The 26,459-nt window shown below is 47.0% G+C and overlaps 1 protein-coding gene across 2 annotated transcripts in view; it reads right to left on the bottom strand.

The window, feature by feature from the left end:
* Atp9a (ATPase phospholipid transporting 9A (putative)) overlaps nucleotides 1-26,459 on the bottom strand; it is a 155,832-nt gene that overhangs the window by 59,385 nt on the left and 69,988 nt on the right. For both annotated transcript variants that reach the window (XM_008835144.3, XM_008835147.3), the window contains exons 8-13: nucleotides 25,995-26,075; nucleotides 22,960-23,035; nucleotides 16,887-16,963; nucleotides 14,680-14,840; nucleotides 13,795-13,937; nucleotides 11,335-11,447 (exon numbers count right to left, since the gene is read on the bottom strand). In XM_008835144.3, coding sequence (XP_008833366.1) covers nucleotides 11,335-11,447; nucleotides 13,795-13,937; nucleotides 14,680-14,840; nucleotides 16,887-16,963; nucleotides 22,960-23,035; nucleotides 25,995-26,075 — 651 coding nt within the window. The remainder of the gene's footprint in view (nucleotides 1-11,334; nucleotides 11,448-13,794; nucleotides 13,938-14,679; nucleotides 14,841-16,886; nucleotides 16,964-22,959; nucleotides 23,036-25,994; nucleotides 26,076-26,459) is intronic.

Genomic DNA, 26,459 nt, shown 5'->3' with positions numbered 1-26,459 from the left:
ATTACAGCTTTAACATATTCAGTAACACACTCCAGAGGAAGGATACATCTCTTTCAAAAGTGGCTGTAAATTTTTAGGTTCACAGTTCAATTAATACAGTTATACAATATTGACCTCAGTATAAACCATGTAAGACATAAAATTGAATGAGTTTTAACCCTTTAAAGAAGATCTCTATTTTGTTTTAAAATATGCTGTTTCCTACATTCTTAATGTTACTAACATTTAGATGCTTGCACATGTGTCTTTAATCTCTATATGTCTGATTATTACTAGTCACAGTAAGTTACACTCTGATCCTTAGTACCTGAGTATTGATATAAAGTCATCAGGTAGATTTCACTGGTAATGTTTATCACGTCTACTATTTAACATGAAGTACATTTTTAAGTTTCCTCCTCAAATACATCTTTTTAAAAAATTTGTTGTTTTTTTATGTTTATCATACAGAGCATCCCACACAGTCTTATTCATCTATATACCCATTTCCCAAATGGCCCCCTCCCATAGCCTCCCCCCTCCCACACACTGGAGCCCATCTGTCATCCCTGTTACTATCCACTGTGTTGTTGACACCCCTATCCATTCTCCAGTGCTTGTCTGTCTGCTGAATCTAGTCAGCCTATCTAGAGATCCTTGTTTTAGGAAGATCAGCTCTTCCTCATCTAGCAGCAATCAGTTGCCAATATTCCTTTAGATAAGATTGGGGTCTGCTGTTCATTTTCCCAGTTCTATGCTGGGTTACCGTCTGGGAGTCTTTTGGGCCACCCTGGCCAACAACTCAAAGGAAGGTATCTTCTGTCAAGCATTGTTTCTTGTTATGTAGCCTTTAGCTATACACTGGACTCTTAAAGAGTTATACTGATTCCATTAATCTTTGGTTACACTTTCCTTTTGGGCATTTAAGACCATACAGTTGGCCCAGATAAACCAATTTATTTTCACTCTTAAGGTCGTTTGAGGATCTGTTCCTCAGGCGGTCACATGGGCTTGGGAAGAGGCCCTGGCTCCTTTCTTTTACCAGTTTCACTTATAAGTCAAAGGTACTACTCAACTGTGGTTGGCTTCACTTGGAAGCATGGAGGAAATGTTTCCTCTGTGTTGACCCTCGTCTTTTTAAACTGGACACTGGTTCAAGTCCATCTGGTGGGGTCTCCATGGCCTCCTTGATCAAGAGGACATGTGATGCACCACAGTTACATAAGGACATTTTGAGAGATGCTCATAGTCCCCTGGAGCTTAGTTGACCTAGGAGGGCAAGGAGCAAAAACTGTCCTTTATGTCCCTCTGACCGAATTTAGTATAGGCCTCAAAGTATGGCTGCTAGACATCCAAAAAGGTTAGTTCCACCAGTCTGGTACTTTTAATTACTATGTGCTATGTAGGTAAAGCTTGGGCAAAGACCAAACATTCTCAGATAAACCTTGCCTGAACATGTATTATATTCCTTGAGCTAGTTGTATATATAATTTGTCAGTAGGTTGTTTGATTAATATGGTTCCCTCTGGGTTTCTTTCTTTTTTTTGGTCTTTTTGAGACAGGGTTTCCCCGTAGCCCCAGCTGTCCTGGAACTCACTATGTAGACCAGGCTGGCCTTGAACTCAAAAAGATCCGCCTGCCTCTGCCTCCCAAGTGCTGGGATTAAAGGCGTGCACCACCACGCCCACTTCCCTCTAGTTTTTTTAAAACTAGCTAGGCATTATTTATGGCTCGCATTGTCTAACCCTTTCACCGTGGTTTCCCCACTTAAAGTGCCCTCATTTTTCCTATTTCTCCCTTAATAATACCCTTCTCCTATGGTCCCACCTCTCTTGAGCTCCTTCTTCCCCTTTATCCCCAAGGCTCCTTGTATAACCCCCACCAAAACCCCATTTTTATCCATAGCTCCCTTATTAATGAAGAAATACACTTTTAAGAGAAATAAATATTAAAGGCCAGCAAGACGGCTTAGGTAGGTAAAGATGCTTGATGCCAAGCCTGATGACCTGAGTTCAAGGCCCAGGTTCCACATGGTAGAAGGTGAGAACCCACTCCTGCAATTTGTCCTCTGACCACCATACATGCTATAGCACATGTGTGCACCAGAAGTAAATAAATGTAAAAATAATAAACACCAAATCACCAGAACTGAATTGCATACCATAAATCATGGTTTTGGATAAAAAGTCACTGCAACAACTTGAATCCGGAAGCTAGAAATGTTTGTGGAGTTCCTGAATTCTACATTTCATTAGAAGCATATTTACCCCACAGGAAGCCATGTGAAGATTTAGCAAGAATGGATCTTCACACCCATGACACACAGTTGACCCAAATAGAGAACAGATGGCCCTGAGACACGAGAAAATGGTGTTCATTTTTTAATGCTATTTTTAGTAGTGACATTAGACTCCTCAGGTAATTAAACAATTACTAAATTATTCTGGTCACTGTGGGGACCCAGAGCTCTGGCTTCCGGCTCTGTTAACCTCTGGTGTCAAGAGCACACGAGTTTCACTTCCAGGTCAAAGGGCACAGCATGGTGACAATAATTAGAGTAAGGAGTCAGAACTCAAGGCTCATTTACCCAGTGCTTCTAATTATGAAGAATCTACAAGTATGCAAGATCTGAAGGCTTACAGAAAGTTCCCTCTCCTGGCAGTACTTTATCTAGAACCACTTTCTGTTGGTCTGTAATTTATGATCTACGTAAATGCACACGACGGAGCTGCATGTTTTCGGTTTGCCCACACTCCTCAGCACCTGGACTTGATCATTATTTAGGATCAGGGTCAATGGTGAGACCTCTGACAAGGGAACAGCTGTAGCTGGTGAGTGGAACCTCAGGCTGTAGCAAAAAGCTGAGCTGAGCATCTCCTCCATCTTGTCCATCAACTTCTGGAGTTTGGAAAGCAGCAATAGAATTTAGGGTCACCTGGCTAACTCAGTAGGTAAAGCGAGAGACTCTGAAAGCAACTGGATCTTGTGTGCACAGAAGCCAGGTTCCTGATGAAGGCTGGCCCCAAGCTGCAGGGTTTGTGTGCCCAGTGAACAACTCCCAAGCCAGGCTGAGAGAAGCAGGCAGAGTCTCACAGAGGCCTCTCAAATCAGGGAAGTGTTTGGGGGAGGGGTGGGAGTGAGAATGGGGGGAATGTCAGGGAAGCTTGGGGGCAGGAGCAGCAGACCAGGATGGTGACGTCACAGAGACTGGCTTCACGCCGCCTCCTCCATTTATTCCTTTCCTACATTGGTGTCTTCCCTACTTTCCTGGAAAGATGTTTCAGGAAGAAATGTGAACACTGAACCCATCTCTTAATTGTCTAATCAATGATTCCCTTGCAGGGGTTGGGGTGGGGTTCAGCTGGGAGAGCACTTGCCTAGCATGCATGAGGTCCTCGGTTCCATCCCCAGCACCACATGAATTAGGTATGGTGGTCCACTCCTATAATCCCAGCACTCCAGAGGTAAAGGCAGGAGGATCAGAAGTTTAAGATCATCCTCAGCTACACAGTAAGTTTGATGCCAGTCTAAGCTACATGAGACTATTATTATTATTATTAATTATTATTATTGTTTCATTTATTTATTGGAGGGGACATGTACATGCCAAGGTAAGTATGTGGAGGTCAGACGTCAGTTTGTGGGAATCAGTTCTCTCTTTCCACCATGTGGGTCCTGGGGATTGAACTCAGGTGGTTAAGCTTGGTGGTAAACACCTTTTCCCTCTGAGTCATCTTGCTGTTCCCTGCATGAGACTTTATCTAAAAAAATAAGCCAGGTGTGATGGTGCAGGCCTTTAGTCCCAGCACTTGGGAGGCAGAGGCAGGCGGATTGCTGTGAGTTCAAGGCCAGCCTGGTCTACATAGTGAGTTCAGGTCAGCTGGGACTACAGGGGGGACCTGGCTCAAAAAGAACAAAAAAAAAAAAAAAAAAAAAAAAAAGGTAATCACAAAGGCTGGGTGCGGACCACTGGGCCAGCCCTCCAACTGCCACCAGCTCCCATATGGAAGTTTCCTCACACAGCACCATGTTTATCTATAACCTCCGCCCACTGGCCCTTTAACCTATACACGTTTCTTCTTACTTAAAAAATACCAGGGGAAAACAAAACCAGATGTGGCATTCAAAGAGGCCAGCAACAGCTCTTTTTGTCCTGGGGAGAACTTCCTGGTCCTCTCATGGAGGGAGATGGGCAAAGAGCTCCATCAAGGTCAGCAGCAAAGCCAGACCAGTAGCTGAATGTGGGGAGAGACATGAAAACCCTGTGTATACACATGCCTGACTTGGAGTATCACAGAAGGCTGAAGAGTCATCCAACAGCATCACAGGCAGCTTCTCCTGAGTAGCCCGTGGCAGAGTGATGTTTCCAGAACTCCTGGCCACAGGGAAGATGAATCCAAAACTTAAAATGAGACACTGGGAGTTTTCTTTCTTTTTTTAATATTTTATTATTATTATTATTATTATTATTATTATTATTTTGGCCTTTTTTGAGACAGGGTCTCTTTGTAGCCCCAGCTGTCCTGGAACTCACTATGTAGACCAGGCTGCCCTTGAACTCACAAAGATCTGCCTGCCTCTGCCTCCCAAGTGCTGGATTAAAGGCGTGCACCACCACGCCCAGCTATTATTTTTATTTTATGTGTATGAGTGTATTGCCTACATGTGTATAAGTACACCTGAGTCATGTAGTGCCCGTGGAGGTCAGAGAGGGCATTGGAACTGGAATTACAGACAGTTTTTGCTGCCATGTGGGTGCTGGGAACCAATCCCAGGTCCTCTGCAAGAGCAGCCAATGTTCTTAACCACTAAGCCATCTCTCCAGACCCTGGAATTTTCTTTTTTTTTAATGTATTATTTATTTTTATTGTATGTGTTTTGTCTGCATATATGTAAGTGCATCATGTGTGTGCAATGCCCACAGAGGCCAAAAGAGGGCATTATGTCCCTTGGAATTGGAGTTACAGATGATTGTTAGCCATCAAGTAAAGTGTTGGGAACCAAACTGGGTCCTCTGCAAGAGCAGTCAATACTCTCAATCACTGAGCCATCTCTCCAGCCCCTAATTTTCTTTCTTTACAAAACAAGCTTACATTATTATTTTGTGTGTGTATGTATGCATGTGTGCACTTGTGTGTATGTGTGCACGCGTGTGCATGCAGATTCCCACAGAGGACAAAAGAGGGTATCAGATCCCTCCAGCTGGAGTTCAACTTAGGTCCTCTGGAAGAGCAGCAAGCGTCTTAACCACTGGGTCATCTCTCCAGTCCCCAATTTTCTTTCTAAATGCAGTTATAATTCAGTGTAGGGGCTGGGAGATGGTTCAGTGGGTAAAATGCATCCTGAACAAGCATGAGGATCTGAGTTTGATCCCCAGCACCCACATAAAAGCTAGACATCTGCAATCCCAGGGCTTCAGAGGTGGAAACAGGGGGATCCCTGGGGTTTACTGGCCAGCCAGCCTAGCCAATCAGTGAGCTCCAGGTTCAGTGAGAGACACTGCTATTGAGGAAGACACCTGAAGTCCATCTCTGGCATCACACACATACACGTGTGTGGGCACACACAAAATCAGTGTCAATGCACACAGACATTTGTAACAGAAACATATTACGCAAGGGCTGTAGTTGGTAGAGATATAATGTTGATACACTGCTATTGATATACACTATTGATATACTGCTAGAGCAGCACGACCTCCTGCCCCACAAAGAAGCTCCAGCCTGGTGACTCATGACCTTTAAAGGGTCACCAACCACAGCCAAAGGCCCAGGGCTGCAGTCTCCAAATGAAGTGACTGAGTGTCAGCTGTGAAGTGGCAGCGTAAATATGCTGACTATTTAACAGAAGTCTTCAGGGACTGTGGCAAAGTTAATAAACTTTGATTTATTACCGAAGAGATCTCAATAGGGATGATTCTGTGTCTCATGTAGTTATACCTGGAGAGGCTTTCAGTTGTGAGGACTAGGAGATGCGGGCAGATGGCACATAGCAGAGGCTGGGGGAGGCTGCTGGACACCTTCCAAGCCACATAGGGGGCCCCGTGACAAAGAATGATCTGTTCCCTACTTGCCAATGGTGAGAATCCTGACATCAGGCCTGTGTCACCAGAATGGGAGAGTCGGGCCCTGGGTGCTAATGCACAGTTAGAATCTGTCTTCCTTTAAAACTTCAAAGAACACTTTACTCTCTGAGCCCCCAATATATATAGATTTTTCAAAAGGTTGGATGGTCAGGCCAGCCAGGGTTGCATAGTGAGACCCTGTTTCAGAAAACAAATGAAACAGAAAAAATGTTGGATTGGGCTGGAGAGACAGTTCACTGAGTAAAGGTGCTTGCTGCCAAGTCAGATGACCTGAGTTCAATCCCTGGGACCCACATGTGGAAGGAGAAAACTGACCCCCACAGTTGGCTCACACAAAATAGTTTAAAAAAAAATTCAGTGATGATAAAGTATATCTGAGGAGACAGTAAAAGAAAAAAAAATTAAAAGGTTGGATGTTCTGGGGGTTTCACTGGTGGTTTTTTGATGGGCTTGTTTGTTTTTGTTTTAGGGCTTTTTGTTGTTTGAAATAGGGTCTCATTATGTAACACTGGCTAGCCTGGAACTCACTATGTAGATCAGGCTGGCCTCAAATGCATAGAGATCCACTTGCCTCTGCCTCCTGAGTGTTGGGATTAAAGGTGTGCGCTACCATACCTAGGTCTGGATGTTGTGGTTTTTCTAATTTCTCAATTTTTGCAAAGGTATTACTATAGAAGCCAGAGAGACCTCCTTCCGTCCCTCTAGCTGGTAGAGTGTTATGAAGCACTAGTCATCTCCCTACTGTTTGTTTGGCCTTGTGTTAATAATCTAGTTTTCCTTCCTGAATCTTTTAAAACCACCTTCTCTCTTTACAAGGTTGGTTTAGTGCAAATAACATCCTTTATACCCTCACCTGAGTGCTCATAAACCACAGTCTGCATGGTACTATTCTGTTTCCTTCTGCAGGATGCATCAGGGACTGCACCTGATAAGCAGGCATCTGATATATGTAGTGGGGGCCCCCAGGTCAGCGTCACAACTCTTAGGAAGTCAGTTTTGTATGAACTTTGGAGGTAAAACGACCATGAAAATACGCACTTTAGTCTTCCCTTGCTCCGCCATGTGCACATCTTATAAATACAGCTCTGGGTCCAGAAGATTTCACACTGGTACTCAGAAGGGCAAGCCTCTTCTCGCTTCATCCAGCTGTGTTTACAACAGCCCCTCTGTTCTGTCCTGTGGTGCCTGTCACTGGGTTCACCTGCTAAAACAGCAGGTGTGGGGGCAACAGCCAGGGCTTCCAACTCTGCTGGCATCATCTGGTTTGGGGCTATAAATACCTTAAAGACTAAGGAGGCCAGGAGAATGAATGACTCAGCAGGTAAAGGGGCTAACTTTAAAAACCTGAGGACTCAAGTTCAATCCCCAGAACCCACAGAAAGAAAAATAGACAAAAACTCCTAAGGAGGAGAGACAGATGGATAACAGCAAGTTTGAGGTCCCCTGATCTACACAGTGAACTCCAAGCCAGCCAGGGCTACATAGTGATAGCCTGTTCTCAGGAAAAATAAAACAAACAAACAAAAATAAAGTAGTGTAACCTCCTACTGCTAAACTCAAAAGGTGGGAGGAATTGCAGAGACAGAGAGAAATGGTGGGAACACACTGTGTGGTAAGCCAGTTCTGACAGTTCTGCAGCTCTCCAAAGTCACTAAAACCACTGATTCTGTGCATTCAGCATGCCCAAATTTTTTGGAGTATAAATTATATCTTAGCAGTTATTAAAAAATGCAAAATAAGGGCTGGCAAGATGACTCAGTGACTAAAGGCACTTGCCACCAAGCCTGATGGCTGAGTTTGATCCCTAGGACCCACAAGGAGAGAAAAGACTCCTGCAAATTGTCTCTGACCTCCATATGCACACTGTGGCAGGCACCCACATCCCAGCCCTCCCGCCACATAAATAAATAAACATAATAAAACAAAACAAAAATAGTAAATGATGGGGCTGGAGAGATGGCTCAGCGGTTAAGAACACTGGTTGTTCTTGCAGAAGACCCAAGTTCAAATCCCAGCACCCACATGGTAACTAATAACTGTCCCAGGGGATCCGACACCCTCTTCTGACCTCTGCAGGCATTCCAAAACATGGGTGCATCTACCTACATGCAGGCAATACATGCATACACATAAAATAAAAATAAAAAATAAAAACATTAAAATAAATGATAAATGAGTTAGACTCAGAAGGATAAGACATGTTTTCTCTCATTTGTGAAATCTATATTTCCATACACACACACACACACACACACACACACACACACACACACAGGAAAGCAGAAAGTGGATTATGGGATGGAGGAGAGACCTACAGGGAGAGGGAAAGAGGAACAAGAGAAGGTAATAGGAGGAGGGAGCAACGGGGCAGGGTGGCGGCAGAGAGAAAAACAAATATAATGGCCTATGTATGCAAAGATGTTCAATAAGACCCACTGCTTTGTATGTAATCTTTAAAAAGTTAATAAAGAAAAAATAAAAAATTTTTTGAAAAAAAAAATACAAGGAAACATGGAAAAGCCCTCAAACATCTCATCAGGAATCTGGTGATCTGCTCCCTACAGGTGTTTAGGTATCAGAGAACAAGATGGCCAGAGTCCTTGGGGTGGGGTTATCAAGAGAGTTCATGCAGCCACATATGGACCTAACCCTGTAATGCTGGGTCATTTTCCACCCAAGACCAAGACAGGACAGCACACCCAGTTATGAGCTTCTGCTCAGGAGAGGGAATGTAGAGTTCAGGAAGGGAAATGTTAGATCCTGACTTCCAAAGCTGTACAAAGAGGTTTTGTGCTAGGCCAAAAACAAACCATAAAAGCTGAGTAGACAAATGTCCTGAGACAGGCTGGCTTCAGTAAACACCACAGGCTCTTAAAAATACCACCGAAATGGGCCAAGGCGTGTCTTGGCTAAGGTCCATGCTATCTAAGCCGCTACCTAATGAAGTACCAGCAAGTTATTGAGTTGCCCTGGGCATGAGAGGGGAACAGTTAGTCAGGTTCTGCAAACTTGGAGTCGCTCTATTGGAGTCTAACACCACTCCACAGGTACCTCAGAACTGCCAAGGGATTTGCCTCACCTTTGTGTGTGTGTGTGTGTGTGTGTGTGTGTGTGTGTATGTGTGCACATGAGTACATACATATGTGCATGTGCACACGCCCATGTGTACCTGTGCAGAGGCCAAAAAGGACATCAGGCATCCTGCCTGTCAGTCTCTACCTTGTCCCCTTGGGACAGGATCTCTCTGAACTCTGAGCTTGCTGTTTTTCAGCTAGGCTGGCAGCCAGTATGCCCCAGTGATCCTCCTGTCTCCATAGCCCCTTAAACCCCCACTTGGGGTTCCAGGCATGTGTGACCACCCCAGCTTTTTGTGAGGGTGCTAGGGATCCAAGCTCAGGTCCATGTGCTGGCGCTTTTGCCCACTGATCCATCTCCCCAGTCCTTGCCTTAACTTTTGTTTGTTGGTTTGTTTGCTTATTTTTTAAAACAGAGTCTCCCTGTGGCCCAGCTGGCCTGGAACTCATTATGTAGACCAGGCTGACCTCAACCTCACAGAAATCCACCTGCCTCTGCCTCCTGAGTGTCAGGATTAAAGACATGAGCTACCATGATTGAACATTTGCGATTTTTTGTCTTACATTTCAAACACAGAAGCCCAGACTCTGCTGGTATCTGTGAATCAGGCCCAGATAAAAATACCTTTTTGGGTGTCAGCCAGGTATGGTGGTGCACGCCTTTGATCCCAGCACTCCGGAGGCAGAGGCATGTGGATTTCTGTGAGCTCAAGGCCAGCCTGGTCTACATAGCAAGTTCCAGGCTAGCTGGGGCTACAGGGAGACCCTGTCTCCTTTTTTTTAAAAAAAAAAAAAAAAAAAAAAAAAAAAAAAAAAAAAAAAAAAAAACACTTGGGTCTCCTCTGCTTTCTTTCTGAAATATCACCAGCAAATCTGACAGGTAGCCAAGGTGAGGAGCCAAGGTTAGGAGTGTTAGGATATTTACAAATAATATCTTCACTGAAAAAGGATGATTCATTTGGGAAAATTTATAGGAACAAAACAGTGGAAGCAGGTAAGATGCGAGTTGTCCCTGAGAAATCAGTCACACCAAGACTACTTAACGAGGTGGCCATCAGTGCTTGTGAACCTGGCTGACAGTCAGGAAAATGGAAACAAACAGGCCCATTGACCAGAATATAACCAACTCATAGGTTCCCAGAGCTCCTTTCTGCCCCAGCTATTCGGCAGATAACCCTCTGTTTGTTGTTTTCCAACATCTATTCTCTCTGCAGTGAAGGGACCAGCCCTGGTCATGAGGATGATGGGAAAGCACTGGCCTCATTCCAAACTCAAGGAATGCTGGTCACCCTGAGCTTGGGGAAGTGGGGACTGGGGGAAATGGGAAGGGACTGCCAAAGGAACAGGGTCTGTCTGTGGGGTGATGGACATAAAATTGGGTGACTACACTACAAAACCACTGGACTATCAATTTTAAGTGGGTGAACTGTATGGTATTATAGATTATATCGCAATACAGCTGCTTAGAAATGTACGGGAGCCAGGGCTGGTGAGATGGCTCAGAGGGCAAAAGTACTTGCTGCCAAATCTGAGGACCTGAGTTCAATCTCCAGGACCCACATGGAGGAAGGAGAGGACTGACTCGCACAAGTTACCCTCTGACCTCCATATGGATGTGGTGTTACATGTGTGTGCGTGTGTGTGTGCGCGCATGCGCGCACACACACACACACACATGCACGCACTAAAATTTTTTTTAATGTACAGGAAGATTGGAGCTGTAATTCAGTTGGTAGGGTGCTTGTATAGCATGCACAAAACCCTGGGTTCTATGCCCAGCACCACATAAACCAGGCATGGTGATTCTAACACTCAAGAGGTAGAGACAGGAGGAACAGGAATTCAAGGTCATCCTCAGCTACACAGTAAGTGTGTAGTCAGCCTGGGCTAAAATTTAATTAACTAATTGTTTTAAATGCATAGGTATAGGGGTTGGAGAGATGGCTTGGTGGTTAAGAGCACTGGCTCTTCTTGTAAAGGATCTGGGTCTGGTTCCCAGCACCCATGTGGCAGCTAACAACTGTAACTGCAGTTCCAGGGTATTCAACGCCCTCTTCTGATCTCCATGGGTATTGCACACACAGTGCACTTAAATACATGTAGGCAAAACACCGATACACATAAAAATAAATCCAAAAATAAAAAATATTTTTTAAAATGCTAGGCATTCATTAGGGGATGAATCAAAGGCTTTACCTGGGTGTAAATGCTGAAGATGTGGCTTTGCACTTCATCCATAGAGTCAAGGCCGTAGGCCACTGTTCCCAGATGCAGCCGCTTGAAAACCATCTCATTCTGGGTCAGAGTTCCTAGAGCACAAAAGATGAGTGACTGACCTGCATCCCTGGGATTCACTCTGTCCTCTGAGAGTCAGAGTTGCACACTGGCCTCAGTACCAGCCGTGGATTCAGTCCCTCTGAGAGTCAGTCACTGGCCTCAGTATGCCTCTGCTGGAGGAGACAGGACAGGGATTGGTCTGCCTAGAATCCCATCCTCCTTTTGAAAAAATGTCCTAACTTGCCATGGGGACTAGACTACATCAATTCTCCAGGGTTATCAATTGGTACACTTGACTCGTTCCACTGGTTGAAAGGGTGGCACACGGCACACACTAGACCCATCAGCCTGCACTGAGCAGGAAGAAACAAACAGGAAGTATAGTCACATGACCCCCATCACAGAGTCCCACAAAGACCATCTTGAGGACCCAGTGCTGACAAGTCTCCAACTTCCTGTTCCTCTCCATCCAGAAACCTGGCTAACTCATTTGGTGAGTGCTATGGTTTTGAAATAAAATGGTTATAAAGGCTTGGGGGGCGGGGTCCCAGCTGGTGAAGAGATGACAGCTCATGTGGGCACTAACCAGCAGTGGGTTAAGCACAGATGCATTCACACTGTGAGGTGAGGACTGCATGGCTTGAGGGACATGACTTTTGAAGGTGTGCTGGTTAGGGTGTCAACCTGACAACCAGGAATCACCTGGGAAGAGAGCCTGAATGAGGAATTATCTAGATTGAGCCTGTAGGTATGTCTGTGGGGGACTATCTTGATGGTTAATTGATGTATGAAGACCTAGTCCAGTTGTGAGCAGCATCATTTCCTAGGCAGGGGGTCCTGAACAGCACAAGAGAAGAGAGAGCTCTTTTTCTGCTCTTTTTTTTTTTTTTTATCTTTTTTTGTGGGGGAGGGTTGAGACAGTGTGTCCCTGTTACCCCAGCTGGCCTGGAACTTGCTATGTAGATCAGGCTGGCCTCTAACTCACAGAGATCCACCTGCCTCTGCCTCCCGAGTGCTGGGATCAAAGGCGAACGCTACCATGCCCGGCTTATTTTTTTAATCTTTATGTTATGTGTTTTACCTGCATGTATGTAAGTGCACCCATGCATGCAATGCCCACAGAGGCCAGAAGAGGGCATTGAATCCCCTGGAACTAGAGTTAAGAACCTGTGTTAGCTCCCATGTAGGTGCTGGGAACTGAACCCAGGAACTCTGCAAAGAGCAGCCAGTGCTCTTAACTGCTGAGTCTCTCCAGCCCCTCCCTCTCTGCTTTTGATTATGGATGTGGTGCTAAGTTCCTGCCTTGACTCCCACAGTAATATACTGTGATCTGGAATTGTGAGCCAAGGAAACCCTTCTTTCTTCTCCAAGTTGCTTTTTGTCAGGTTATTTGCTACAGCAACACAAATGAAACTAGATCACATTTAACTGAAGGAAACAGATGATGGGGGATATGTCTCTCTCCATAAAGCCTATCTGTCCTCAGACCCTCCTCCCTCCCTCTCTCTCCCCCTCCCTCTCTTTCTCCCTCTCATCCTCCTCCCTCCCTTCCTCTCCCTCTCCCCCTCCTCCTACCTCTCCATCTCCCTATCCCCTTTCCTCCCTCCCTGTCCCTCTCCCCCTCCTCCTCCCTCTCTGTCTCCCTGTCCCCCTCCCTCCCTTCCTCTCCCTCTCCCTCTCTGTTTCATGGCTGCTTTCCCAATCACACCCTTGCACAATGATGCTCCTTCCCCCAGACAGGCCTATATGCAGTGGAGCCAGCTGGCCATGGACTGACCTCTGAACCCAAGAGCCTAAATTAAACCCTTCCTCCTCTAAGTGCCCGTTCTCATGTATTCTATCACAGAAACAAAAGAACTACATGCAGTCAGCCGCCAGCATCTTTGTAATGGCTTCCCTCTACCCTACAGCCACTAAACTGAGAGGGGAGCATACAGCCTGGTCTCCTTCCCCCAAGCCATGATCCTTCCACTGAGCTTGGCGGGGGTTGGAGTGGCAGACAGTATGGAGGTGGGAGACCAGTACTCATGGCCGGACTGCCCGGGTCAACACAACTCAGTCACTCTGTGCCTGTGACAGGCACTTTGTCTCTCTGTGCCCTTCATCCTATATGTAAAATCCTTCCTGTCTCACATGGCTGTGTGGGAATTAATTTAGCAACTGCTTGAAACACCAAGTTCAGCACTTTGCAGGCAATCAGTCCCATGAAGGTATCTGTGGACATCATCATCATCACCACCATTCACTCTTCATCCAGAGGTAGGTGACACTGCCACCTCCCCCACCTCCAGAGGGAGGACTCAAAACTGTGGTGAGCACCAAACTCCCCTCACCAGGACCGCAATCAGGTGCACCCCTCCCCCAGCCCCAGGTGCTCACCTGTCTTGTCCGTGAGTAAATAAGAAATCCTGCCCAGCTGTTCAGGAATTGTGCTGGACCGAACCACAGTTCCAGGAATTTTTGAATCCCTACGAATCACCCAGCTATACACGATTTTTCCCATGTCCAAGTTCACACGCAAACTAGGAAGGAAATCAGAAGAACATGTAGAAGGACCCTGCATACTGTTCGATAAACTGCACAAGCTATAGAAGCATTTGTCTTGTGTGGAGCCACCCCCTCTAGGAGCAACTGTGGGGGCCAAGGTCACAGAATCAGAACTCCATCAGCGAGGACAGGAGACGTCACAGTCCACACAACCATTTTGTATGAAGACAAGTCACTTAAAGGACAGAAAAGGAAGTTGTCCCCACCTCCCCAACTCTGGGGTTACAGGTGCGTACCACATGGCTTTTTATGTGGGTGCTGGGGATTTGAACTCAGGGCCTTGTTATGGGATAGCATTTTCCCAATGTTCAGCTGCTGCTGCTTCCTAAAGATTTTATTTAATGTGTATGAGTGTTTTGCCTGTATGTATGTAAGTGCACCACATGCATGCAATGCCCACAAAGAGGTCATCGGATTCCCTGGAACTGGAGTTACAGGCGGTTGTCAATGTCATGTGGGTGCTGGGAACAGAACCCAAGTCCTCTGGAAGAGCAGCCAGTGCTCTCAACCATTTTGTAAATCTATGTATTTGTTGGGTGGTTTGGGGATATATTTTTTTAATCAGGAGGCTTTTCAAAGCCTTTTTTTCTTCCTCAGTAGTAGGGATCGAACCCAGGGCCTTGCCCATGCCAGGCAAGTGCTCTACCAATGAGGATCCTGGAGTGAGTCAAGAAAAAGACACTGCACCCAAACCAAGCATGTGTGTGCTCTGCTCACCTGATGGGGATTATGTTGGAAAACAGGAGCAGGAAGCGGATGATCTGCAGGTACCAACGGCCAGCAAAGTGCTGCAGAGCCACCATGACCAGTGACACCACCACCAGTGCACCGAACAGGATCTTGGTGAGGCAGTTTACCTCCAGGTCAAACAGGCCAATCTGGGATACAGAACAAGGAGCAGGGGACTGTCGGGAGCTGTCCACGGCCGGGCTAGAGAGCAGTTCTTCAGCCTCAAACTCTCCACTGGGATGAGACAGTGAGAGGCTCGTCCTCACAACATGGTCTGAGAACACAGGCCACAGGCTGAGTTCCTAACGGACTTCCAGGACCTCCGAGAAACCTCAGCCCAATTTTTTTCTTATAATTTAAGGTTTAGACTTGGAAACACAAAAGCAAATGGTCACTGAGCCCTGCTGTGCTGTACAGCACCCTACTCTGGTCCTGCTTGGTCCTACACTTGGCTCCACAACACACCGAGTCAGCGTTCCCAAAAGTTCAAGCCCACACCACTGTAGGGACTGATATGTACATGCTGCATGAGAGATTATTATCATTTTAATAACTGCTTGGGGGCTGAGGATGGAACTCAGTTGGCAGAGTGCTTGACTAGGATGCACGCAGTCCTGGGCTCAATCCAAACAAAACAAAAAAATAAGCAAACAAAGAAGACCCCGTGTGGGGTTGGAGCGATGTCTGGGCAGTTAAGAAACCTTGCTGCTCTTGCAGAGGACCTGAGTTTGGTTCCCTGCACCCACGTCAGGTGGCTCAGTCACAACTGCCTATAACTCCAGCTCCAGAGGATCTGGTACCCTCTTCTGGCCTCCACAGGCACCTGCACTCAAACATACACACATAGACACACATATAATTAAAAATAAAATAAAATCTTTTTTGTTTGTTTTGGTCTTTTTCTGACAGGGTCTCCCTGTAGCCCCAGGTGGCCTGGAATTCACTGTGTAGACCAGACTGGCCTGGAACTCACAGAGATCTGCCTGCCTCTGCCTCCTGAGTGCTGGGATTAAAGGCCAAGTGTGGTGGCCTACACCTTTAATCCCAGCACTGAGGAGGCAGAGGTGGGTGGATCCCTGTGAGACTGAGGCCAGCCTGGTCTACATAGTGAGCTCCAGGTCAGCTGGGGCTATAGGGGGACCCTGTCTCAAAAATAAATAAATAAATAAAAATAAATAAACAAACATAAAACTAAAACATCTGGTTTTTCATGTCTCCCCTCAAAATATAACAAAGACCAGCCGGGCGTGGTGGTGCAGCCTTTAGTCCCAGCCACTTGGGAGGCAGAGACAGGTAGATCTCTGTGCGATCAAGGCCGGCCAGGTCTACATATTGAGTTCCAGGTCAACTGGGGCTGCAGGGAGACCCTGTCTCAAAAAAAATAAAATAAAAATAATAAAATAATAAAAAATCATTCTAAAACGTTCTAGGATTTTTTTGGTTTTCAGGATAAGGTCCTGCCTCGTGTAGCCAAGGGATGGCCTTGCACTTCTGAATTTCTGATGCTCCTGCCCTCTACCTCCCCCATGCTGGGACGACATCCAGCTGGCAACATTCTGACTTAACAACTGAGGTTGAATGGGTGGGGAGAGTCATGGAGCATAAGAGGGGATGCAGCAAAGTGCTGACAGGGCTAGAACTGGGGGGCAGTGGCTGGGTGGGGTCTGAATGCCGCCAGCTGACCCCACTCCTCCCTCACCTCAGGTAGCCTGGAAAGGGCACTTTCCACCTACCTCAGGAAGAAGGCCACAGAAGCACTGCACTCACAGGGAGGGCATGAGAACGCGAGGTGTGCGTGTGGAAGCAGCACACATGTGCCTCACATACATGTGCACAGGCATCCACATGTATGCAAACACACATATGCCTATAGACACATACACATATTTGCATATGTGGGATACATATGAACACGTGTGCACACATACATGCAGAGGTACACATGTGCGTGCACACTTAGCAATCCACTACCAAAAGGCAGTTCAACTTCTGAGCATCTAACATCTTGCACATTCATGTGCACATGCATGCACACACATATTACATATGCATCTATGTGTGTATACATGCATGTACACATATGTGCATGTGCAGATATCGATGAAATCCCACTATGTGCTGCTCCTGCTTCTGATCCGGTCTACCACCCATGCCAACAGGAGCACAGGCCCAACAAATGCTGGGGTTTCACATACCTTACTTCTGGGATTGGAAGTATTCATGACACTCCGAAGCTCTCTGCCTGTGTAAAGAACGACACCGACAACAGTGCCTGGAAGAGAAATCCAAGTCCAAAGAAACATGAAGGAAGGGAAGAGAGGGAACAGGAAGGAGGGAGGGAGGTGGGAAAGGGGGGAGGGAAGAGAGGGAAGTGGGAAGGGAGGCAGAGAGAGGAGGGAGGGAAGCAGGGAAGAGAGAGGAGGGAGGGAAGCAGGGAAGAGAGAGAGGAAGGCAGGAGGCAGACAGGGAGGGAGGGAGACAGAGAGAGAAGGAGGAAGAAAGATAGAGAGGGAGGCAGGCAAAGGGAAGCAGGCCTGCAGACAGGCCCATTCTAAAACCTTGGGGACACCTTCCACATCCAGTCACAGCCAGGGTTCGGGTGTGCCAGAAACACTGAGCCACGGTGGCACTGAGCAACAGGGTGCCACAAGCCCCAGGCAGTGGCTTAAACTTAGATTCAGTTGGTCCCAGTAACATGCAAAGACCAGCTCGCCAGTTGCGCTGTGGGCCTTCACTGGCCACACAGGGACAGCACTGCCCTATGGGACAGTGCAAACACAGCATTCCTACTTTGTCTAAAGCTCTGGCAGGGTTGGCCTGTGGAACCAGCAGCCTCTAGTGGCAGGTGAGTCCTGGCAGTGGGGCTTATCCTTTATGCCACTGACCTGCAGGGAAACTAATACACACCCTCTTCCATCCAGGCACATTCCCAGGAGAGCACAACTGCTTTTTCCATATCTATGTGACTTGGCCCTTTTGGGGAAACCCTTCCCTGAAGCCCCTCCTCTTCCCTCCTCCAGGCACACTAAGGCATCAATCCCTCTAAGAGGAAACAAGTTATAGAAGAAGCATAAATGGAAGTCACCATCAGAAAAAACATACAACCTAGTGATTGCCAAAGAAAGACATTTTCCTACTTTACTGGCAAAGATTTTCCAGACTGGCATCATCTGGCATTGGCCAGGAGGGAAATTAGATCCTGCTGCACACGCTGGTGCTGGAGTGTAAACTGGTACCATCTATTTTGGTAGAAATCTGACAATCCTATGTCAAAAATGCACCTGTCTCCCCTTTCAGGTGTGTGCTGAGAAACGATGCAGGAAGGAAGCTAAGGGCCAGGACCATCAAGCAAGAGGGGGCACCACAGCAAAAGTCAGCAGAGGAAAGGTCAGGAGATGGGGTGGTGTGCGCAAAGGTCAGGAGATGGGGTGGTGTGCGCCTGGCCACTCTAGAAACGTGACCTTGAAGAGAGATCAGCCCTGCTGGGTTCTCCAGAAGATCTGAGATTGAGCATCCTGTTCTCTGCTGGGAAAAGCAAACTCCTACCCTTTCTGTTCTCTCTCTCTCCCTCCCTCCCTCCCTCCTCTCTCTTGCAGAAACTCAGGAACTTAACTGCAAAGGGCTCAAAGAAGGTCTGCAAGGAGGGCCCATCCCCCAAGGTAGGGCTGCTGTGGCTTTGGACAAAGGCCTGGAAGGCCACAGCCTGTCTCCCTAGTCTCCTGTGCTCCACCAGGCCAGCAGGAAACTCACAATGCAGCCCGTCTCTGGGAGGCTCGGCAGATGGCTGGCTAGGAGAGCCATCCCCAGCAGATGGCTTTGGGAAACAAGGGCACTCCATCCTCAGCCTGTTGTCTAAGCAGATGGCCAGTCAGTGGGATCCCAGCCTGGGTGAACTGGGAGTGGCCATGCAGCTACTTCACGCCCCCTATGTGATGCAGCCCTGGCCTGGACCCTGGCTGCCCAGGTAAGATGAAACGCAACAGCATCCCAAAGGGCACATTCCCCATCCAGCCCAGTCATGCTGCGTGTCACCTAAAGGGCCCTTAACCACCCAGTGCTTCTAGTGCACTTAACATCAAAGCTCTGCCCATGAGACTGAACCTGGGCCTCAGGCTCTGTGTGGCTGCTACCCAGGGAACAGGGACACTCAGGAGGCCATCACTATGCACCATCTTGGTCCACACCCTGCCGTCAAGTTTTAGAATTAGTTACCACCTTTAATGTGTTTGTTTGTTTTATTTATTTTTATGTATATGAGTGTTTTGCCTGAATGTATGTAAGTGCGCCAAGTGCATGGAATGCCTGCAAAGCTCAGAAGAGGGTGTCAGATCCCCTGGAAATGGAGTTACAGATGGTTGTTAGCCGCAACATGGGTGCTGTGACCCAAACCTGGGTCCTTGGTGAGAGCAGCCAGTGCTCTTAAACTACTGAGCCAACTCTCCAGCTCCCTTTGGGTTTGAGACAAGGTCTCACTATGCAGCTCTGGCTGGTCTGTGTAGACCAGGCTTGCCTCAGACTCACAGAAATCTGTCTATCTACCTCTGCTTCCCAAGTGCTGGGATTACAGGCATACACCACTAAACTTAGCTGTTTTAATTTTGTCTCATGTATTCCAGGCTGGCCTCAAATTCACTGTGTAGCTAAGGATGACTTTGAACTACTGATCCTTCTGTCACCACCTCCTGAGTGGTGAGATACCAGGTGTGCACCACCACACCTGGTGTATGCAGTGCTGGGGAATGGACCCCAAAATTCATGCATGCTAGGCACGCATTCTACCCACTGAGCTGCACCCCTAGCCCCCACCTTTATATCCAGAAGCTTTTGTCTACAAGGTTGAAGTCACTCACCCCTCCCTGATGATGTAAAGGCTGGTGACACTGGGTCCACAGCTCTAGTGGCACAGCCAGCTGGGGCTAAAGGACAGCCACTCCTCAGCTCACCAGGCTCCCAGCCCAACCCACTTAAGTGCCCTGCTGAGTCCAAAACTCTAGATACCTAGATACAATGACTCTATCCATGCCCTGACCTCTGACCTCTTCCTGAGTCACCTTCCCATGGTTCTCACTCTCCCTGTGCAGCCTGCAGTCCAATCCTGCCCATCCCCCTGCTCACCCTCTGCATCTTCTCATCTGAGCTCCCAAAAGAGGGTGGTCTTATATGAACGCAGGGTTATTCTATGGCCTGTTTATTTCTCACCTCTAAGGAGAATCATGCTAAGCTTGAGAGGGAACACCCAGGAACTTGTACAACACCTCAGCATCGCTGCAACATGGCGGTATGAATCTGGAATCAGAGTGCATGGAACAGACCAAAGACAGCTGGGCATTATCAGTCATGTGGCACCATGCCCATGAGTGACTATGTGCTGGTCATGCACCAAGACAGGACCACGTCACAGCCTCAGGGGACAACCCACAAACTGGCCCTTTGCTACTCAGTCTAAGAGGAACTCAGCTAGAACTCTGGACTATGACATCCAGGCAGCTACCCATGCCCAGCTCCTGAGTCTCCCCAGCCTCTCCCACCTCCATCGCCCTGTGGCACGTGCCAGATTGCTATGGCAACTGCATCCTAAGGCAGTTGGACCATCGGTATGACCTGGCACGCTTTCTCCCCTTTTAAACTTACACTAAATAACAAGATTGGCTAAAAGCAGGAGGTGCATGCTGCAGGGAACATGTTGAGAGTCCCTGTGGACTGATTAAGGTGAGAAAATGGCTCAAGTTCAACCTCATGTTCACATCAGAATCAGAAAACAGTTAGCCATCTGCCAGGTGAGGCACAGGCGAATGGAGGGGACTAGGAACATAGAAACGCCAGCTCACACTCACTCCAAATGTCACCTGCCATAGGCACAGCAGGTGATACCATCAGCTCTGGATTGCTGTTTGCTCTCTGCCCACATAAACAAGAATGAAGATCAAGGGGAAAGCCTCCTTTAAGACTGTCATGCATTGCCCATGAATTGCTCAAATCAGTACCATTTTCAAGATCACAATTTTCCTCTGCACTCTTCCAGAAGATGGTGCTCCAAGGCTGTGACCCTGAGCAAGTCACTTACCCTCTCTGACACTCAGTTCTTCATTCTACTAAATATCTTTATTTAATATTGCAAAACCAGAACAAGAAAAAGTCAGCAAAACTCTATAAAGTGCCTGATACATAAAAGTCTTATTGTTAATGCCAGGCCTGGTGGCGCACGCCTTTAATCCCAGCACTTGAGAGGCAGAGGCAGGCAGATCTCTGTGAGTTCAAGGCCAGCCTGGTCTACACAGTGAGTTCCAGACCAGCTGGGGCTACAGGGAGACCCTGTCTCAAAAGATAAAAAAAATTTAAAAAGAGGCTATTGAAGAGATGGCTCAGTGGTTAAGAGCACTGGCTGTTTTTGCCAAGGGTCTGGGTTCAGTTCCCACATGGTGGCTAACAACCATCCTAACTCCAGTTCCAGGGGATCTGGTCTCCTCTTTTGGTCTCTGCAGACATTGCACAACACGGGTGCATTTATATGCATGCAGGCAATATACCCATACAAATAGAATATAAATAAAGTCAGGTGTGGTGGCACATGCCTTTAATCCAAGCACTGGGGAGGCAGAGGCAGATGGATCTCTGTGAGATTGAGGCCAACCTGGTCTACATGGTGAGTTTCAGGCCATTTGGGGCTATAGGGAGACCCTGTCTCAAAAACAAAAAAACAACAAAAAAGAAATGAAACAAAAAAATAAAGACATTAGAAATAAAGTTGAAAAAATGGCTCAGCCGTTAAAAGCACTAGTTCTTGCAGAGGACCCAGGTTCGATTCCCAGCACCCACACAGAAGCTAGCAAATGTTCATAACTCTAGTTTCAGGGGATCTGATACCCTCTTCTGGTCCCTCCAGGCACTGCATGTACATGGTGCACTTACATACATGCAAGCAAAACACTCAAACAATAAACAAATCTTTTAAATAAATAAATGAAAAAGAAACTCTAGAGATATGTAAGAAAAAAGACTATGTATAACAACAACAAAAAAAATGACTAAAAGAGGCAAAACAAATATCCAGGGAGCCTTGGAAATGCAACTTGAAAAAGGAGACTCTCGCTTTTCAGTTCTATCATCAAAGTGTAAAAAAGACTAATGATTACATGTCAGCAACTGATCTAGAAGAGCTGACAGACAGCAACCAGTGCAGAGGGAGGGGCCTGGAGGGACACAGGGGAGGCTACAGGCTACTGCAAGGCCTTGGGGGGAGGCTGGAGAGAGGGCACTGTGGGTCCCAGGCACTGTAGCCAGACCAAGGAGGCCTAGGTGGCCGCACAGAATCTTCAGGACCACTCTTACTTCCTCAGAAAAACCGAGGAGCCTGACAGATGATGACAGATACAAGCGGAGGATGGAAGAAAACACAAGAGTCCAAGACCTCATCTCTGCAACCCGCTCTGAGCCCGCCACGCCCAGTAGCTGGAGCGTCTTAATGCCACGGAACCCCAAGAAGCATCACACAGAAGAAATGGGTGTGGAGTGTGGAAAAGGGAAAAAAAATGAGTCTTCCAAAGTGTAAGATACACAGTTGCCAGAGGGGTCATAATGCAACATAATACATTATGTCAACAACTGCTCCATGCTGAGCACTTGAGCTCCATTTCCAGCTCTGCCTTTGACCTACCTGGTGGCCCTGACCTCTTGGAACTTAGCCTCATTTGCAGATACAGTGTCTGACCCCTGGGTGCTGCCAGGAGGGTAAAGTATGTGACACCCAACAGAGCTGAGGTCAGAACCCCGACACTGCTGCATGCTGCCAGGAGAAATCCCCGCTGCCCTGGGCCAGGCTCAGCCCGGCCCCTCTCATCAATGTCATTCTAGCAAGCAACTCCAAAGCCATCATTCCTAACTCCTGTGTCTTCAACAGAGACCCAGCCTTCCCAGTGCCCTACTGTCCCTGCCCCTAGGGTAGACAGTCAGGGCACAGTGGCAGTCCCCACAGATGTGGCTTCTGGCCCAAACATCTAGGCCACCTCAATTTCTGGTACAGATTACAATGTCAACTGAAGTAATTACAAGCTATACCCAGTGTGGATACTGTAGAAACACAGGCCATGTGAGTCTGCAAGTGTCCTACCCGAAATTAGATGTCAGTAGATACCCCTGGAGGTGGTGGGGCAAGTGGGGAACTCCACTTGACAGACAACTCATTTTCCCAGCTGACAGGTGATTATTCTAATTACAGGAGGATTTTCTTTCCAGTTGAAATTGTTCCCATTCCTCGGCCAGGCATCTCACCTGAGGCGATGACAGTGCCAGCCCACAGCGTGTTCTCGATGCTCAAACTCTCGCTAATTGGAGGGTCACTGTCTTCCTGAAAATAACAAATGCATATATTCACCCATGGGCATCCCCCACTTCCCACAGGGATGGGGTCCAGGGTTCCCACAGATGCTAAAGTCTGAAGATACTCAATATATGAAATGGTAGGATTTGGGGCTAGAGAGGTGGCTCAGCAGTTAAGGGCACTGGCTGCTCTTGCAGAGGACCTGGGTTCGATTCCCAGCACCCAACGGCAGCTAACGACATCCGTAACTCCAGTTCTTGCTCCAGGGCAGGGTTTGGTTGGGGCTGTGGGAAGTGGTAGGGCACTTGCTGGCATATACAAAGTCCTAGGTCCTGTCCTTAGCAAAACACACACAGACACAAACACAGACACACACACACAATTAAGTAGTACTTTTGCCCAGCATAGTGGCATGCAGGCCCATAATCCTGGCACTTGAGAGGCTAAGACAGAAAAATCATGAGTTTAAGAACAGCCTGGGCGAAAACTTGTCTCAAAAAAAAAAGGTAGTTTTGGTGTGGTTGTGGGTATAGCTCAATGGTATAATGCTTACCTAACATTCATGAGAAACTGAGTCTCAGCACCAAAATATGACAGATTTTTTCATGGGATGCAGATGAATGGGCAATATACTTTAAAAAGACATTTTATTTAGGCCAGGCATGATGGTGCATGCCTTTAATCCCAGCACTCTGGAGGCAGAGACAGGTGGATCTCTGTGAGTTCAAGGCCAGCCTGGTCTACATAGTGAGTTCCAGGCTAGGTGGGACTACAGGGTGACACTGTTTCAAAAATATATTTTTTATTTATTTTTTTTTAATTTTATGTGTATGAGTGTATTGCCTGCATGTATGTAGGCATACCTGTGTCAGGCAATGTCCACAGAGGACAGAAGGGGGCATCAGATTCCCCTGGAACTGGAGTTAGGGATGGTTAACTACCATGTGGGTGTTGGGAATCAAATCCAGGTCCTCTGCAAGAGCAACCAGTGCTCTTAACCACTGAATCATCTCTCCAGCCCTGAAATATACTGTTTTTAAAGATTTATTTTTGCCATGGTGGTACATTTCTTTAATCCCAGTAGTTGGGAAGCAGAAGCAGGCAGATCGCTGAGTTCAAGGCCAATCAAAAAAATTATTTTTATTTATCTATGTGTGTGGGTATGTACATGAGTGAAGGTACCCACCCAAGAAGACCAGAAGGGGGTGTCAGAGCCTCTGGAGCTGGAGTTACAGGCAATTACGAGCTGCCCAATGTGGGTGCTGGGAACCAAACTCTGGTCCTCAGCAAAGGCAATAAGCCCTTAATCACTGAGCCATCTCTCCAGCCTCTACCCCTATACTCTGAATCGGTTGCTGGACTTAAAGTACCTAGCACAGAGCAGATGCACGGGAAATAACTGCTACATTGTATTGTTAGGGTTAATGATAAAAACAAAAAGCACTGGCCTCTTTAGTACAACTTAAAATACTTTCAATGGAAGCCAGGCATGGTAACACATACCTTTAATCCCAGCACTCCAGAGGCAGAGGCAGGTGAATCTCTGGGAGTTTAAGGCCAGCCTGGTCTACACAGTGAGTTCCAGGTCAGCTGGGGCTACAGAGAGACCCTGTCTCAAAAAGATTTAAAAAAAAAAAAAAAAAAAAAAGCCTTCAATTGGACAGGCATGGTAGCACACACCTTTAATCCCAGCACATAGGAGGCAAAAGCAGGCGATCTCTGTGAGTTTGAGGCCAGCCTAGTCTACACAGTGAGTTCCAAGCCAGTCAGTCCTACATAGTGAGACCCTGACTGAAAATAAATTAGAATTAATTAACTAATTAATTAAATACCTTCAGTGAGCTGAGGATGTGTCTCAGTGGGTAGTGTGCTTGCATGAAATGAAGCCCTCGATTCCATCCTCAGCAACATAAACCAAGCATGGTGGTACACACTTGTAATCCCAGGAGGCAGAGGCAAGAGGATCAGAAATTCAAGGTCAGGGCTGAGGGTGTGGCTCAGTGAGTGGCAAGCAAGCCCTGCTTGCCTAGAATGCAAGAAGTTACCCTGCACAGAATAAAGTGGATGTGGTGGAGCATGCCTGTAATTCCAGCACTCAGGATGTGGAGACAAGACGATCAGATGTTTAAGGTCATCCTCAGTTACATAGTGTGCTCTGAGGCCAACCTGGGCTACATGAGACCCTGTCTCAAATATAAATACAAAAATATAAGTATAAATCTTCAATGCACAATTGGTTGAACTTGCAGTTGACAATCCACAGATAAGAGGGGAGCAACTGTTCCTAGGTTGATTTCCAGTCTATTCTTCTTCAAGTAGAAATAGGTCTCCATCTAATGAAATCAGGGAGCACCCCACCCCCATATTTAATCCCCCAGCTGAGCTGTGAAAGAAGGCCGAGTTCATCCACAACCCACCCCTCTGGAGGTTTCGTCACTCACAGCTTTACAAGGCAACAGTGAAAGGCAGAGAAGAACCTATCAGGCTCTTGGTTGGCAAGTTTCAAGATTCAGAGAACACAAGCCACTTATTATCTGCTCTCTATGTCTATTTTAAACTTGTATTCCAAAAATAAATTCCCATTTAGTTTCTGTTATGAAAAGTCTGAAAGTGGTTTAAATTACAAAGTTAGCATGCAGGGTTTGATTTTTTCTGTGGTTTGGTTTGTCTGTTTTGAGATAATCTCACTATGTAGCCCAGGCTGGCCTTGAACTCATGGCAACCTTCCTGCCTCAGCCTCTCAAGTGCTGGGATTATTACAGGAGTATGCCACCAAGGTCGGCTGGCACAGAGGATCTGTGTGATCAAAGAGGACATGCTCTGTCTGGAGAAAACAGTGACTGTGTTTAGACATCAGAAGTTAATGCTGAGGACAACACGTGATGCTCCTTCAAGGTGAGGCCTGAGTGCAAAGCCTCGGACACAGAAGCAGCAACAGGTGGCCACATGCTCTACAATGAGACTCCTGTTCTGCAGGTCTGCTCACCCTAGTGAAAGTCCCCACAAAGTTGTGGATGTCGATGTTGGGCTCTTCCGCATACACATAGGATCGGATCTGCAGGAGGTCCTGTTTAACAGAGGAAACATAGGGTTAGGAGCCAAGATTTCAAAAGCAACTGTATTTCCCAAAGAGACTCAAAATCACAAAGCAGGTGAAAGAAGAAAATCCCCCCCTTAAGGCAGTTTAAGAGGTGCTACATACAGTATCTCATAGTCCCCTGGAACAGACACCTGTTAACCTCATCCACTGAGCATGGTACAGATGACACTGCAGAGCTGGAATAGCCTTGAAATGGGCAGAACCCCCAGGCTGACTGACCCCTGCCTGGCCTGTAAGGTGTCTCATCCAGTGAAATAGTTGCTCATTTAACAAACACATATTAGGCACCTCTTGTGTGCAAGGCCCTGGGAAGGTCTGCAAAAGAATGCCTCATAGCCAGTGGGATGTTCA

Source organism: Nannospalax galili, unplaced genomic scaffold, assembly GCF_000622305.1.
Source record: "Nannospalax galili isolate Female #2095 unplaced genomic scaffold, S.galili_v1.0 scaffold596, whole genome shotgun sequence".
NCBI classification, from domain to species: Eukaryota; Metazoa; Chordata; class Mammalia; order Rodentia; family Spalacidae; genus Nannospalax; species Nannospalax galili.
Note: the sequence above shows the minus strand (reverse complement) of the source record. Positions and strands in the feature narration are given on the sequence as shown.